The sequence below is a fragment of the Aspergillus japonicus genome, assembly GCF_003184785.1.
Source record: "Aspergillus japonicus CBS 114.51 unplaced genomic scaffold BO86scaffold_18, whole genome shotgun sequence".
NCBI lineage: Eukaryota > Fungi > Ascomycota > Eurotiomycetes > Eurotiales > Aspergillaceae > Aspergillus > Aspergillus japonicus.
The window spans coordinates 242,455-256,328 of NW_020291655.1; the positions used below are offsets into that span (position 1 = coordinate 242,455).

Consider the following 13,874-nt stretch of genomic DNA (forward strand, 5'->3'; position numbering starts at 1 on the left):
CCCGCATGCGGAAACATCCTTAATTAACCTTGGAACATTCCCCATCAACGGTACTCCGTACCTCTCCCCTCCCCTCTCCCTTTCATCATCATCAACACCACACTTGATCATGTCCTTGCTCATGGCATAGCATCTCACAGACAATTAAAGTCTTTCTTCTACACCCTAGTATTTGATTCATTCTCTACTTCCCCGTTCTTAGTCCCGCAGATGATAGCGTTCGTCACCCCAACTCATCGCGGTGGGTTCACGTCGTCATCACTGCGGAGTGTCCCGAACTCATACTATCAATGCTAATGCGACAGCTGTCTCTTAATTATCTTGCCTACTCCTACAACCCTGGTACATTTCTGACACATGACAGCCCTTCTTCTTTTGTGCATCTCTCAAAGACGAAGAAGAACCAATAACCTCTGCGTTATTACTCTTCAAGATGGGTGTATACCAGTCCACTGAGTCTGCGGGTCATAAGTCATCTCCAGGTCAGTAGTAAACTATATTTCCCTGCCCACCTTTACCAGACGACAAATGAATCTAATATTCCCCAGAGGAGCTGAGCTATGTGCTTGCCGAGCGCTTCGCCACTAAATGCTTCACCCCTTTGGAGCTCACCCACTTCAAAGACAACTTCTACAGCCGCGCAATTGAACAAGGCGGGGTTAAGTATTGGAATGAGAAGATACTCTCCGACTTCCTTGGAGTTCCGGATAGCAGCGACTCCCAATGCCCCCTCGACGCGGGTCCGGTGATCTTCCGCATGGTTTCGTACCTGGGCGCTTTTCCGTTTCAGAACACGCTGGCGCCGAGTGTACTCACATTCGATGCTATGGTGAAGGTCGTTGTTTTGCTCACGGAAAGATATGGGAAGGTGCTCAGAAAGGCACGCAGAGACCGCATCAGGCTACTGTTTGGGAGCTTAGCAGATGTTGGGAGAAGAGATGAGGAAAAGTCGGCAAATAGCGATGTGTCCCACGGGGACGACGCACCGGGGAAGACTGCGTCGAAGTCCCATGCTCCCGGTTTCGCCATAGATGCTCCTGCCAACGACGGGTACGAGGATGAAGAGGATGATGACTTGGCTCTGGCTGCCTTGGAATCGCTCGACGCGATCGAGGTCTTCAAACATGATTCTCGCGTAGAGAGAGCGGTCTATGAAGCTCGAATCTCCGACAATACGTTTCGTCGCCTGCTTATGCTGCTAGTTGTGATATCTGATCTAAAGACCGCCGAGTCTGCAGCAGTCTACACCTCGAATCTGAGCGGGACTCGTATGGATTCAATCCGAAAACAAACAGACAGCATTATGGCAGCCTTTCAACAGGAATCATCGGGAGGGATCAGGTACAAGTCTTTCGCAGAAAGCGTGGCCTCCTCGTTACCGTACTTGTTTGACCCCTTGACACCATTGTTTGAGCATTTCTTGTTCAGCAAGAACTTGGACCTTTCCCAGAAGCGCGATACGCCGCATTTGACGGAGTCTAAATCTGATAAACCCGCGTTGAACGAGTTGCAGTCCTCGCCCTCGATTATGCTCGAGGGAAGTTTTGAATCAGTGATATTGAACACGAGCATCATCTCACACCTCTCCTTCTTCCTTCCCTCTACATCCGAGGACCTTAATTTTCTTCGCGGCCATACGCGCTTGCACCCTGTCTTTTCGACGGCCGCGCATGGGTCATCACTCACATCCTTTTCGCACAACGTCCTCACCTGGTCATCGGGTACCCTACTCCTCCTTGAGGGTGTATCCGAGACAAACGGCCCGGTAATTCTCGGCGCATATTTACCACAGCCGTGGAAGTCACCGTCATCGAGTACCACTTCTTCCACATTCTCCAACTCCGTCCTCCCTTGTCTTTTCCAACTCTCCCCAAAACACGTGCTTCTGCAGGGAAACTCTTCCCCGTCTGTACAAAGGCCAGACACTCCCGCCGCCTATTTCTCTACGAGCTCGGGAATATCTATCGGGTGTCGTATTCCGCCCTCGTCGCGCAGCAACCACAAGCCTCCCGCTCCCCTCGGGGCAGGCAGTCTGACCATTGATGCCAATCTCGAGACAGCGACCTTTTACGTTTCCCCTGTCGGTCACGACGGATCGTTTCTTCCTCCAATGCCCAGCACAGGGACCGAAACCACATACAAGACGAAAATAGACATCTATAACCTGGAGATCTGGGGCCTTGTCCCCGACCCGACCATCAGCATCTCCGAGGACGGGAAAAGCGCCGTCGAGCTCCAACAGGCGAAGTGGGCCTTCGAAGCGCGCGAGGCGGAGCGGCGGCGGAATCTCAACCTCAAGGCCGGGGCGGGTGACTCGGCGGCCGAAAGTGCTCGCTGGCTGTTGGAGACCGCCGGCATCATTGGGGACGATAGTCGACGAGGCGGCGCACGTGTGGTCTGATTGGAGACGATCGTAACACGTTCGCGGTTGTTCGAGATTGTATATGATGTTTGCGTAGAGAAAGTCTCCTCAGACCCAAGTTTGATTTGGTCAAGCATATTTGCACGTAGCTTTATCTGTTGGCGCATATGGGGGAGGGGGGGGGGGTTGATACGATTGTTGTTGCTTTGTTGATACCAGAAACGAGAATCAATTGGACATGCTACTAGGAGGTTGGGATTGTTTACAGCGGACGCACTGCCCCGCGTAGTCATTGATGAATGGGGAATTATATAAAGCTTGCATCTGATCTCTAGTATACCTCGACGGCGCTAAAAGGGGGCCAATGCGGGAAGCCGAGCTGAATTTCAAGCCCCCAGAGGCGGAAGGCCCGTAGGCGGCCCATAGAAATCCAACAACTCCTCTTCCTCCTCTTCCTCTTCAACCGCATCCTCGTCATCACCCTGCTGCTGCTGCTGCTCACTAAGCTCAGCATCCGAGTCGACCTTATTATTCCCGCGCGAGCTGAACCGACTCCGCTGGCCCGACGGCACAGGCGTGCCCCCGGCCTTCCGGCCACCACCACCAACAATAGAATCATCCGCCTCCTTGCTTCCGTTATTTACCGAAGCATCCTCCTGCTCCTCGCGCGGCAGACGATAGGCCAGGAACCCCTCAGGGGCGCGCTCAGCGCGATCCATGATCTCGTTCATGTACTTGCGCACCTCGTCGGGGGGCTTGACGACCCGGTTCAGCGGCTCGAGGACCTTGGGGTTGCTGCTGAAGATCCGGAACGTGATGGGTTGGTAGTACTCCTTCAGGTTGGGGTCGTCTTTTTCCTTGGGGGGGTTGTCCTTCGGAGTGGCCGCGGCGGCGGCGGAGGGGGGCTCTTTCGACGTGGCGTCCTTGTCCTTTGTGCTGGTGGTGGTGCTGGCGGTGGTGGTGGACGCAGCGGCAGCGGCTTTTGTGTCCGGGGGTTGCTGCTCGCCGGCTGCTGGTTTGTCGCTGTCGCCGCCGCCGCCGCCCTCCGTTGGGGTGGGGTTCGGGGTTGCGGGTTTACTGTCTCCTACAGCAGGAGGAGCGGCGGGTGTCGGTTCTGTGGAAGGCGCGGGTTTCTCTGCCACCTTCTCCTTGGCTGGCTCTTTGTCCTTCTCCTCCTTCTCTGCGTCCTTTGGTTTCTTCTCTGGTTGAGAGGGTGCCGCCGCAGGTATCTTGTTCTTGTCGGCTGCTGCTGCTGCTGCTGCCGCCGCCTTCTTGGACTTGGATTTAGAGCCGGATTTGCCTTTGGCCCTTGACGGTGGTTCGGTGCCAGTTTCGATGGGGAATGGCGTGTTGGGGTCCACTTTACGCACGAGAAGGAAGGAGGCGAGCACGGTGGTTCCTCCGGGGAGCCATTCCAGGATCGTGTACTCGGGGAATAGATAGCGATCGCCCGAACCTGCGTGGCCGGAGGTACTGCTACCGTAAGGGGTCAGTGGGGAGGTGAACTCGAACACGACAGACTTGTAGTTGAGCCTTGGAGGTGGTGGCGGGGGCGGCGGGGTAGGGCGATAGTATGGAGTGGGTGATCCATATTGCGGCGGGCGTGACTGGATTGCAGGGGGTTGGCCTTGATACGGAGGTTGCTGCTGGTATTGCGGGTGAGAAGGCCCTGAGCGTGGTCCCGGCGTCTGAGCTTGTTGTGGTTGATGTTGTGGTTGCTGCTGCTGCTGCTGCTGCTGCGGCTGCGGCTGCGGCGGCTGTTGCAGTGGAGGCGCGGGACGTCCTCCTGGGGTGGGTTGCTTGGTAATTTCCGCAACTGGCGCTGGTCCCGGTGCGACATGCGGGTGAGGGGCCTGGGGGGTAGCCGGCTGGATTTGCGCGACTGGCCCGGGCTCCTGTTTGATTTGCTGTGCCTTGGCAGTTTGTGATGTTGGGGTCTGCGGGGGTTGTAATGGCGCGCCAGGTTGTGCTAGTGCTGGACCCGCAGTTGGTGATGATTTGACCTGGACTTCGACACGCGGGTGTGGTTGGGGTTGAGGCTGTGTCTGCGGGGTTGGATGCTCTGGCTGCTGCGGGAGTCGTTGTTGGGGAGGCGGGTGTTGTGGTGTCTGTTGCGGCGTCTGTGGTTGGTGGGGAGGTTGTTGTGTTCTGGAAGCGGCTTGCGGATGAGCAGGAGTAAGGGGTAGTGATTGTCTCTGTTGTAGCTGTTGCTGCTGTAGCTGCTGGCGTTGTTGTTGCTGCTGCTGCTGCTGCTGTCTTTGTTGCTGCTGCTCCCTTGCTCTGATTATAGCGTTAAGTTCATCTATGTGAGCCTGAAAAGCACGCAGTTGCTCCTGAGACGCCTTGCTGGAAGCTACCACCCGCATCAGGGCTTTGAGGTCCGGATCGGAAGCGGCTCGAGTTGCGAGCATTTGAATCACAGGGTCTGGGCTGGGTTTCGGCGGTTGTGGCGGCTGCTGCTGCGGCTGAGGATGTTGTGCCGGAGACGGTCGCTGCGCTGCTTGAGGCCCGGGAGTCCGGTGAGGAGTATGGCTAGGTGTTCGAGCGGGATGCAGTAGAGGTGGATGGCTGGCAGGAGGATAGGCCGGCTGAGGTGTGCCTGGAGTAGCTTGTGGTCCATGAGGAGGGTGCTGCTGCTGCTGCTGCTGCTGCTGCTGCTGCTGTTGCTGCTTTGGCTGCTTTGGCTGCTTTGGCTGCTTTGGCTGCGGCGGTTGCTGCTGCTGCTGGCGTGACTGCTGTGGAGGAGTGGGACCCTGCGGATACGGATGATATTGTTGGAAGTTATTGGGATGGCCGTAATGGACCATCGGGCGCTGGGGTGGTGTATACTGAATCGGCGGCGGCGCATTGGGATCTTTCACGGTATACATCATAGCATCGAACAGGTGCGGGCCAACCACAATGTTGCAAGCTCCAACCTTGGTCATGCTTTCCTTAGGTGGGTTCTTGCCCTCAATCTGCTCTCTCTTCGTTTTCTTGGGCTTGGTCCAGTACCGTTCGAGGATGCCATCGCTTAGCCATTTCTTCTTCGATCGTTCGAGGGAGGCTAGGAGTATCGCGCTACACAAGGTCAGTCAGCTAAAATGCCCATTGACATGGATGTGTCCTAGGACAGCGGCCTTGGGAAGAATTCGCACCTCTCCGCGATGGACTGATACTCCTTCGACGAGAGGTCGTCCGGCTGCGGAGCGGGCAAGGTGGGGAGAGCTTCTCCATCCTTGATTTTGGTAGGCAGAGGATTTTCGATCTTTTCTGGCTGTGGAGAAGGAGGTGCCGGAGCCACAACAGGCGTTGAAGCCTTTCGTTTAGATGATTGTTGAGGCTGAGGAGAAGATCGAGGCGCGGCTTCGGACACCCGTCGCTTCGCCGCAGGTTCGCGGCGTTCGCGGGCGGAAAGTCTCCGTTTCTCGGCCATCGGGAGGATATTAGCAGGATGGCGAATTGGACGAGGTTATGGTCTTGTGGTTTTATATAGGTTCCCCGTACGATACATGGGAAGCATTGCGCAGAGAACCGATGTAGGTGATAATAGAAGTGGTTTGTAAGAAGGGGGAGAGTTGCGGAGGTGGAGGAGAAACAGAAAAATAGCGGGAGGGAAAATGACCGAATGGGGCAAACGAGCCTCAGCTCAATTGGAACTCCGCCGCGACCCCTTCCTGTACTATAACTTTACTATACGATTGCTTGCATGAACTGATATCTACTCATAGCTAAAATCATTCTTCCAAAGATGGTTGAGCTTCAGTCCATCTTTCGAAAAGCTTACTGGTCGCTGGCAGCCGGTGGCCTGTTCTATGTGCTTGTCGTCTATGCGCTCACATACCCTGTCGTCCAACGCCTGTATGATTCTTGCTGCCATCCACTCACCTGAGATAACAGCGATCTAGAACTCCACAGCTGACCGGTTATTACTCTTCTACTGCCCGGCCAGTGCACTTTATGTTCACAAAGTGAATCCTACCCGATGGCAGGACATCAACCTTGTTGAGTCTTTCGGTTTCCTGAGTATGTTTCTAAACCGATATCCTTTCCTCTCTCTGCACTAGTGATCAACCATTGACACGGAAACAGAAACGCAAGTCCAACCATTCAACCTGGTCACTCCCGACAACGAGACCTTGTACGCATGGCATCTGCTTCCCCTGCCACTGTGCAAGGAACACGAAGATGACCTGCGTGAGAACGAACGATACGGCCCAGCGGAGGACTATACCAAGACCACTGCATTCAAGCTACTCGCCAACAACCCCAAGGCGCGAGTTGTTGTCAACTGTGAGTCCCCACCACATCCAACACAAACACCATAAACCACACACCCCTCACATCATCGACCCAAAAAAGTCCACGGCAACGCCGCCCACCTCGCCTCTGCCCAGCGCCCCGACATCTACCGGCAACTCCTCGGACTATCGACCCCGTCCCATCCCGTGCATGTCTTCGCCCTGGACTACCGGGGCTTCGGCCTCTCGACCGGCTCGCCCACCGAAGAAGGCCTCATCACCGACGGCGTAGCGCTCCTCAACTACCTCACCGCCGGCCCGCTGCGGATCCCGCCGTCGCGCATCGTCATCATGGGCCAGAGCCTGGGCACCGCCGTGACCGCCGCCGTGGCCGAGCGCTTCGCCTTCGGGTCCGCCGACCCAACGGCCAGCCAGCCCGCCCTCAGGAGCCCGGAGCCCTTCGCCGGCGTCATCCTCCTGGCCTCCTTCAGCAACGTCCCGAGCCTCATCGACTCCTACAGCGTGAAGGGCATCACCCCGCCCATGCTCGCGCCCCTCGCCGCCTACCCCGGCATCAAGGACTACGCGAAGCGCCAGATCGTCGACCGCTGGGATACCGCTGCCCGCGTTGCGCGGTTGTCGGGCGTCAACAGCAACGACAGTGGCAGCGGCAAACCGGCCCCAGCGTATGCCGCGCAAGGGCTGAATCTGTTCATCGTGCATGCAGCCAACGATGTCGAGATCCCCTGGCAAGAAGGCCGGCGCGTCTGGGCCGCGGCCACGGGGGAAGCCGTCGAGGACAGCCCTGGAGAGATTGTGGTGTCGAAGAAGGACGACTCGGGCGGACCGAATGAGGTCCAGGTCTGGGAGAGCAGTTCGGCCAAGGACTCTGCCGTGGTCAAGAGGGTTCGATGGGAACGTGTTGCGTATGGAGGTAAGTGACACCGCCGGTCCCGGTTCGAGCGGGAGGAGGGCTGATTGGACGATTCACGCTCTCTACCAGGGCATAATCGTGTCGCGACGTTCTCGGTCGCCGCCTTGGCTGTATTGAGAGCCTTCAATGGCTGAGATCTAGTCTCAGGTGGATTCAGCTGCACCAAAGCACAAGGAGATGGTCCACTGGGATCCGCATCCACGACAGTAAACGTAAAAGATCCGCAATATCCCGTCCTCTGGATGAGGGCACGATCAGATTTTGCACAAAGAGGTAGCGTTACCGCGGTGAAGCCTTAGACGGATGTTAGATCTGAGACATAAGCTTGAGTGGCGGCATGTCTGACCCGCGAGATAGATAATACATGGGGATGGAGTGGCGTAAATCAGAACTCGCGAGGTGTTAGCCATGGGTTTGTTCTTCTTACAGTACCTATCTATATCTAGACCAATTTGTATGTCTTCCAACTTCATTCGTTCAGGAGAGGAGATATATCATAACCCAACTATCAAAAACTTATGTACAATCTGTGTTAAATGTATCCATGCCTCTGAGCTTGGCGCGTTGCATGCCCACACAACAGCCTTGGGAGGGGGCCTCTGGTCTAAATGCGCAGAAGGGTTATCTATTTTGCTTGGTAAATAATACATGAGCCCGAGGTATTTGGACAGGGATGAGAAAAAAAGAAACACATCATTTTCATATTCAAAAACACGCCGGACCGGTTTTGGAAGGAGTCAGTTATACAGGAAAAAGAGGGGCCGGAGTGTAGTTCTTTGGTCTCCGAAGCCCTCGTAGGTGATTAGATGAGGGGTGGGATCGAGCCAATATGGCCTGGAACTCGCGCAATGCATGAGAGGGCACCCCTGCAGTCGAGTTAATGCGGTCGAAAAGCGATTTTCGACGCTTATTTCTTGTGGCGGTCGGCCTGAGCCTTCAAATAATTGGCAATGAGCTCTTTCCTGGAGGATTGGGAACGAGGTTAGCATGCTTGACTCCTTCAATTGCGACATGCAACAATTCGATGGGTTAGGCAAACTTACTGAAGGTGACCAGGAGCCTTCTCGTAGTGACTGAACTCCATGGTGTACTCACCCTTACCCTGAGTGGCGGCACGGAGGTTGCTACTGAAGCCGAACATACCGTTCAAGCTGCAGTCGGCTTGAACGGTGAACTCATCGACACCAACTTCGGAGTCGTTAATGGTAGCGCCACGCTTGTTCAGGAGGGAAATAACATCACCCTGGAACTCAGCAGGAGCAGTGACAACGGTCTTCATCATAGGCTCGAGGATAGAGGGGTTGGCCTCCTTGAAGGCCTTGCGGAACGCCTGCTGGGTGGCGTTCTTGAATGACATTTCAGAGGAATCAGTCATGTGAGTAGCACCATCGTTGATGACCATCTTGGTACCCAAGACCTTGTGTCCAATGAGAGGGCCCTTGTCACAAGCCAAGTGGAATCCCTTTTCACAGGCGAACACGAACTTCTCGGAGATACTGCCACCAACAATCTGTTCCTCGAAAACATTCTCCGTCAGACTGCCAGTAGGCTCCATCCATCCCACAACGCGGGCGAAGTCACCAGGACCACCGGTCTGCTTCCTGAGCAGATGATCGAATTCAACGCGGTGGCCGATGGTTTCACGGTACGCGACTTGAGGAGGGCCGGTCTCGCAGTCTACCCGGTACTCACGGCGCATGCGCTCAACGTAGATGTCCAAGTGCAATTCACCCATACCGGAGATGATGGTCTGTTCACTCTCGCTATCGAAGTGCACACGGAAGGTAGGATCCTCTCTCTGGAAACGAGCCATGGCCTTGGAGAAGTTGGCGCCATCCTTGGCGTGCTTGGGCTTGATGGAAAGAGAGATGACGGGCTCAGGGACGAACATAGACGACATGGTGTAAGCCAGCTGGCCATCAGTGAAAGTATCACCAGAAGCACAGTCGACACCGAACACAGCGCAAATTTCACCCGCGCCGACCTCGGCAACATCCTCCATCTCATTGGAGTGCATGCGCACAATGCGAGGAATCTTGACCTTCTTGTCCGTGCGTGCGTTGAAGACGTTAGCACTCTTACGCAGGGTACCTTGATAAACACGAATGTAGGTCAACTGTCCGAAGTTGCTCTCTTCCAGCTTGAAAGCGAGACCGACGAACGGCAGTGAGTTGTAAGGAACAAGCTTCACCGAAGCCTCGTCACGCTTCTTATCGAGAGCGAGGTTTTGAACCTCGGAAGGGTTGGGAAGGTAATCGATGACACCATCAAGCATGGGCTGCACAGACTTGTTGGCAAGAGCCGAGCCCATGAAGACAGGGGTGAACTTGAGACCAATGGTGGCGCGGCGGATAGCCTGTCTTAGTTGATCCTCGGTGGGCTCGATCTCGCTGAGGAAGAGTTCCGCGATCTCGTCGTCCACGTCAGCGAGAGTCTCAACAAGCATGCGCTTCCGCTCCTCCACGACATCCTTGACCTTCTCTGGGATCTCATCCTTGACCACAAGGTCTTCACCGTTGGGGCCGTGGTTGTAAATAGCCTTCATCTGAAGGAGGTCGACCACACCCTCGAATTCGTCCTCGGCACCAATCGGCACCTGGACAGCGGCAGCAGGAATCTTGAGCTTGGTGTTGATCTGATCAACGGCCTTGAAGGGGTTGGCACCCATCCGATCCATCTTGTTGACGAACGAGATTCTGGGGACGTTGTAACGTCTCATTTGACGATCGACAGTGATGGTCTGGGACTGAACACCGGAGACAGCGCACAGAATCATGACCGCACCGTCAAGAACACGCAGCGCTCTCTCGACTTCAATGGTGAAATCGATGTGACCCGGGGTATCGATCAAGTTGAGGTGGTACTTCTGCTCCTGACCTTGCTTGTCCTTCTTCATCCAGTCACAGTACGTAGCAGCAGACTGAATGGTGATACCCTTCTCACGCTCCAAGTCCATGGAGTCCATCTTCGCTCCTACACTGTCACGGCCACGGACCTCGTGGATGGCCTTGATACGGCCAGTGTAGAAAAGGACTCGCTCGGTACATGTCGTCTTACCACTGTCGATGTGTGCCTATCGAATCGAGAAAGCATGTTAATAATGTAAACCCGGAGAGTGTAAGTGGATTTCTTACAGCAATACCAATGTTGCGGACCGTAGACAGGCGTGCGGCTTCAACGGGGTCCAGGTTCTCGATGATAGCTTCCTGGGACAAAGCATCGGGAGTGGCGGCGGCGGCCTCGAGGCTAGAGAAATGCAATCCACGAGTCAGTAAGCAGGTTTAATGGATATTGTGGACTGATGACAGAACGATAGGCAACTAGCGCCAGAAGATACTCACACAGCATTGGCAGTGGCGGAAGCAGTCCTCCGTTGCTGGTTCTGTTTGCTGAGGACGGACTGATAAGCCGGAGCAACAGTGGCTGAACGGAGGACAGCGGTGGATGCGCATCTCCGCGAAAGAAGGGTCTGAGCCTGAAGGCGAACAGGAGTCCTGGTCAAGCCAGAGACGGCACGGTATGGCAACCGTGAAAGAGTAGGACACCTCATGACTGTGACCGACGACTGTGACCGACGACACCGAGAACGTTGAATGAGCGCTGGTGCTCTTTTGGGACAGCCGGGAACCGCGACCTGATTTCTTTTCTGCGGCCCCGAAAAAAAGTTCGGGGAAGCCAGGCACGCGGTCACGTGTTCCTCATCGGCTGATCCTCGCCCTTTGTTGACCTATTTACTCGGCCATTGAACTTTCGATGCATTGTAACTACGGAGTACTGTACTTCTTATCGATAAGCCGGTAACTACATGTACAGCACGTCCGGTGCTTAGTCTGATCTTGTTGGAGTCGTACTTGCCAATCGTATCCTCTACATCAGAGTAGTTGACCACAGCTAGCACATACTCCGAGCTCGGACCGGGTCTCAGGTCTGAAGTTTGTCAACTTGGAAGAATGTGACTGACAGACAACAGACTCGCATTTCTCGAAAGTCGCCTTAGACTATCATCCTCTTTGTAGCAGATAACATGTTGTCTAAGTCGAATGCAAAGATTTCAAGTAGTCAACAAGAGGAAACTCAGGTTAAGTACACCTAAGTATGTACCGTCAAGTAAGACTGTTGTTTTCTAGTTTGGTTCAACAATCCAATCACGAGATAAAAAGGTGTATCAGCAATACCGAACGTCCGGTAACGTTTCATACGAATACACACGAGCTTGCTGACCGCCTTGCCTTCCGCCACTCTACCGAAGGACAACCCGCGGGCGATCGCATATTGTCGGGGTCACATCAAGACATACTAGATATTCTGGGTGACCCTACTGGAACAGGGAACACACATATTGCACTTAGCGATAATGCGGGCCTCATTGCGACTTCTAGCATCTATCTCTCAGAACCAGCCGTCCAAGCTTAAGAAGCCGACTATTGGTCTTGACCATGTCAGTAGATCCACCCAAATGCTAAAGGAAATCCGGTTCGCTAATATCTCGTATTAGTTCATTCAAAGACAGCGGGTTCTTGCTTTATGGCGCGAGATAGTCAGAGCCTTGAATTGTTCGTCCGATGTTCTCATTCTGCTGTGTGCGATGTGGTGGCTTGTGCTAATATCGCCAAAGCAATCCCCAGTTCACCAACCCGCGATGAGCTGCGCAATTATGCCCGCAATGAGTTCGAGCGCCATCGAGAAGTGACAGATCTGGTAAGTGCTGAGCACATATACAGGCTGAATATGCTACTGACGGTTGATAGCAACACATTCGATACCTGCTTTCAGTACGTTAACATAACCAGAGTTGATTGCTTTTATTGCTGATAGCATCCAGACTGGCAAAGCGGAGTTCGAAACAATGAGGAGATACATTGACGAGCAAATTGCCGGTTGAGCTGGCCAACCGAGATGTAAAGCAGATAGGGTAGGGACGAGTAGCTAGCGGAGAGTGTGCATTTTCCTTCAAAAAAGTGTGAATGTATGTATGTACAATAAGATATGATACCCAGACGGAATGGCGAGAATCAATCAGAAAACGTCCCCCCTTTGGCGACTTCACTTCTGCCGCGACAAGAGCTCCATAACAGCACTCAGAACACCGATGGACTTCTCCTCGGAGGGCTCGAGGGCCGAACGAGCAGCGTCCTGCTCCGCAGTGGCCTTTCTCTTGCCCGCATCCTTGGCAGCAGCCTCGATGGCGGCATGGCGCTCCCGCCAATCCTTGTCCTCCTGGTCTCGGATCTCCAGTTCCCGCAGCCAAGCATCCCGCTTCTCCTGGCTCTTGCGTGCCTCCACAACCTGTTCGAATTCCTTGCGCTGCTGTCGCTCGGTCTTGTAGTACATGCCTCCAGCAACCACCGCGATCAGGGTGAAGAACTGGGCGTAGATACGGGCACGGAACATTTTGTTCATTTCAAGAGAGTCGCCCGCCTTCATGGATCGGTAGGCCCGGTAGAGGGCGTAGCAGGTAGCCGCACATCCTGTCAAACAACCCGCCCAGTCAGTACAATTCCAAAACAGTTATTGAGGAGGACAGGTCGGCGCGAGGTAGAGTGACGTACCGAGCGGAATCAGCGGCTCTTGCTTGAGCCGCCTGCGGAACTTCTGCAGCGAAGTCTCTTCTTGGAACTGACTACAGACAGGGAAGGCCATCAGTGACTGACTGACGACTGCAGCTGTAAGCATCATATCGAAAGGATCTTTGTACATACGGGTTGTCATCGAAAGAGGAAGGTAGTGGCTCGCTCATCTTGATAGTAGGACTCGAAAAGTGTGAGCTGATTGAAGGTGGCGTTCTGCGTGGGAGAGCGCAAGCTGTGAGACTGTGTCGCCGTCCAGAAAGACTATCTTCCAGAAACAAGAGAATAGGTTCAACCTGAGAATGACTTTTTGACTCTTCGCGTCACTTTTGCCCCTCTGACGATATGGCGCAAGTAAATGAGATACGGACGGACAATGCCGAAAATGACATGACGTCGCAACGAACCTTGAGATAATTTGTGTATCGTAACTTACGCAGCAGTACAGCAAGGTCTGGTAACGTTACAGTAAGCTGACTTACGCCTCCATTGTGCCGGACTATCAGGCCATAACTACCTACATCTTGCGGAGCCAGGCAACCCGACATCGATTGATTCTTCAAAAGAATCTAGCGAGGTTATTGGTAATGGGATAATTACCATATCGACAAGCAACTACAAGACATAGTAGAAACTGGCATCAGCCTAGTACAATCTGAGCTCACCACATACTCTTTGTCACTAAGAATCTTGTGCAACAACCCTAGCGATATCTTGAGCAATGTAAATTGTTGTTATCAGTAGGGCGCCAGTAGGGCGCGGTAGAAAAAGCAGCTGTCCGTTGACCAGTC

At 54.2% G+C, this 13,874-nt stretch overlaps 6 protein-coding genes across 6 annotated transcripts; 3 read left to right on the forward strand and 3 right to left on the reverse strand.

Moving 5' to 3' along the window:
• The first annotated feature begins 52 nt into the window (after positions 1–52).
• On the forward strand, positions 53–2,526 carry BO86DRAFT_447619 (TLD domain-containing protein). Its single transcript, XM_025676598.1, has 2 exons — positions 53–482; positions 549–2,526. Exons 1-2 carry the CDS (start codon positions 434–436, stop codon positions 2,399–2,401), a joined length of 1,902 nt encoding a protein of 633 aa, XP_025528618.1. The 5' UTR covers positions 53–433; the 3' UTR covers positions 2,402–2,526.
• A 138-nt stretch (positions 2,527–2,664) lies between these two features.
• Positions 2,665–5,903, reverse strand: BO86DRAFT_455660 (uncharacterized protein). Its single transcript, XM_025677125.1, has 2 exons — positions 5,500–5,903; positions 2,665–5,422 (listed from the first exon to the last, which is right to left on the reverse strand). The coding sequence occupies exons 1-2, from the start codon at positions 5,775–5,777 to the stop codon at positions 2,749–2,751; spliced, it is 2,952 nt and encodes a 983-aa protein (XP_025528619.1). The 5' UTR covers positions 5,778–5,903; the 3' UTR covers positions 2,665–2,748.
• A 189-nt stretch (positions 5,904–6,092) lies between these two features.
• Positions 6,093–7,953, forward strand: BO86DRAFT_360541 (alpha/beta hydrolase; the record flags this gene model as incomplete). The annotated part of the gene is made up of 5 exons (XM_025669818.1): positions 6,093–6,202; positions 6,294–6,367; positions 6,434–6,634; positions 6,704–7,516; positions 7,586–7,953. 5 exons carry the CDS (start codon positions 6,093–6,095, stop codon positions 7,648–7,650), a joined length of 1,263 nt encoding a protein of 420 aa, XP_025528620.1. The 3' UTR covers positions 7,651–7,953.
• A 30-nt stretch (positions 7,954–7,983) lies between these two features.
• On the reverse strand, positions 7,984–11,549 carry BO86DRAFT_337124 (elongation factor G). Its single transcript, XM_025668937.1, has 4 exons — positions 10,858–11,549; positions 10,651–10,762; positions 8,560–10,589; positions 7,984–8,478 (listed from the first exon to the last, which is right to left on the reverse strand). Exons 1-4 carry the CDS (start codon positions 11,064–11,066, stop codon positions 8,424–8,426), a joined length of 2,406 nt encoding a protein of 801 aa, XP_025528621.1. The 5' UTR covers positions 11,067–11,549; the 3' UTR covers positions 7,984–8,423.
• Positions 11,550–11,870: 321 nt separating this feature from the next.
• BO86DRAFT_409174 (LYR motif-containing protein 2) lies at positions 11,871–12,398 on the forward strand (the record flags this gene model as incomplete). The annotated part of the gene is made up of 5 exons (XM_025674394.1): positions 11,871–11,954; positions 12,012–12,069; positions 12,132–12,214; positions 12,265–12,288; positions 12,339–12,398. 5 exons carry the CDS (start codon positions 11,871–11,873, stop codon positions 12,396–12,398), a joined length of 309 nt encoding a protein of 102 aa, XP_025528622.1.
• Positions 12,399–12,430: 32 nt separating this feature from the next.
• Positions 12,431–13,253, reverse strand: rcf1 (respiratory supercomplex assembly factor RCF1; the record flags this gene model as incomplete). Its single annotated transcript, XM_025676599.1, has 3 exons — positions 12,431–12,984; positions 13,066–13,136; positions 13,216–13,253. The coding sequence occupies 3 exons, from the start codon at positions 13,251–13,253 to the stop codon at positions 12,560–12,562; spliced, it is 534 nt and encodes a 177-aa protein (XP_025528623.1). The 3' UTR covers positions 12,431–12,559.
• Positions 13,254–13,874: the final 621 nt, after the last annotated feature.

What these genes read in the sequence shown, in the direction of transcription:
- BO86DRAFT_337124 (XM_025668937.1), bottom strand. Translation starts at nt 11,066, where the DNA reads ATGAGGTGTCCTACTCTTTCACGGTTGCCATACCGTGCCGTCTCTGGC. An exon ending in TCCGCCACTGCCAATGCTGT is followed by an intron (nt 10,763 to 10,857) that starts GTGAGTATCTTC and finishes GCATTTCTCTAG; the next exon opens with CCTCGAGGCCGCCGCCGCCA. An exon ending in TCCGCAACATTGGTATTGCT is followed by an intron (nt 10,590 to 10,650) that starts GTAAGAAATCCA and finishes TCGATTCGATAG; the next exon opens with GCACACATCGACAGTGGTAA.
- BO86DRAFT_455660 (XM_025677125.1), bottom strand. Translation starts at nt 5,777, where the DNA reads ATGGCCGAGAAACGGAGACTTTCCGCCCGCGAACGCCGCGAACCTGCG. An exon ending in TATCAGTCCATCGCGGAGAG is followed by an intron (nt 5,423 to 5,499) that starts GTGCGAATTCTT and finishes GACCTTGTGTAG; the next exon opens with CGCGATACTCCTAGCCTCCC.
- BO86DRAFT_447619 (XM_025676598.1), top strand. Translation starts at nt 434, where the DNA reads ATGGGTGTATACCAGTCCACTGAGTCTGCGGGTCATAAGTCATCTCCA. An exon ending in GGGTCATAAGTCATCTCCAG is followed by an intron (nt 483 to 548) that starts GTCAGTAGTAAA and finishes AATATTCCCCAG; the next exon opens with AGGAGCTGAGCTATGTGCTT.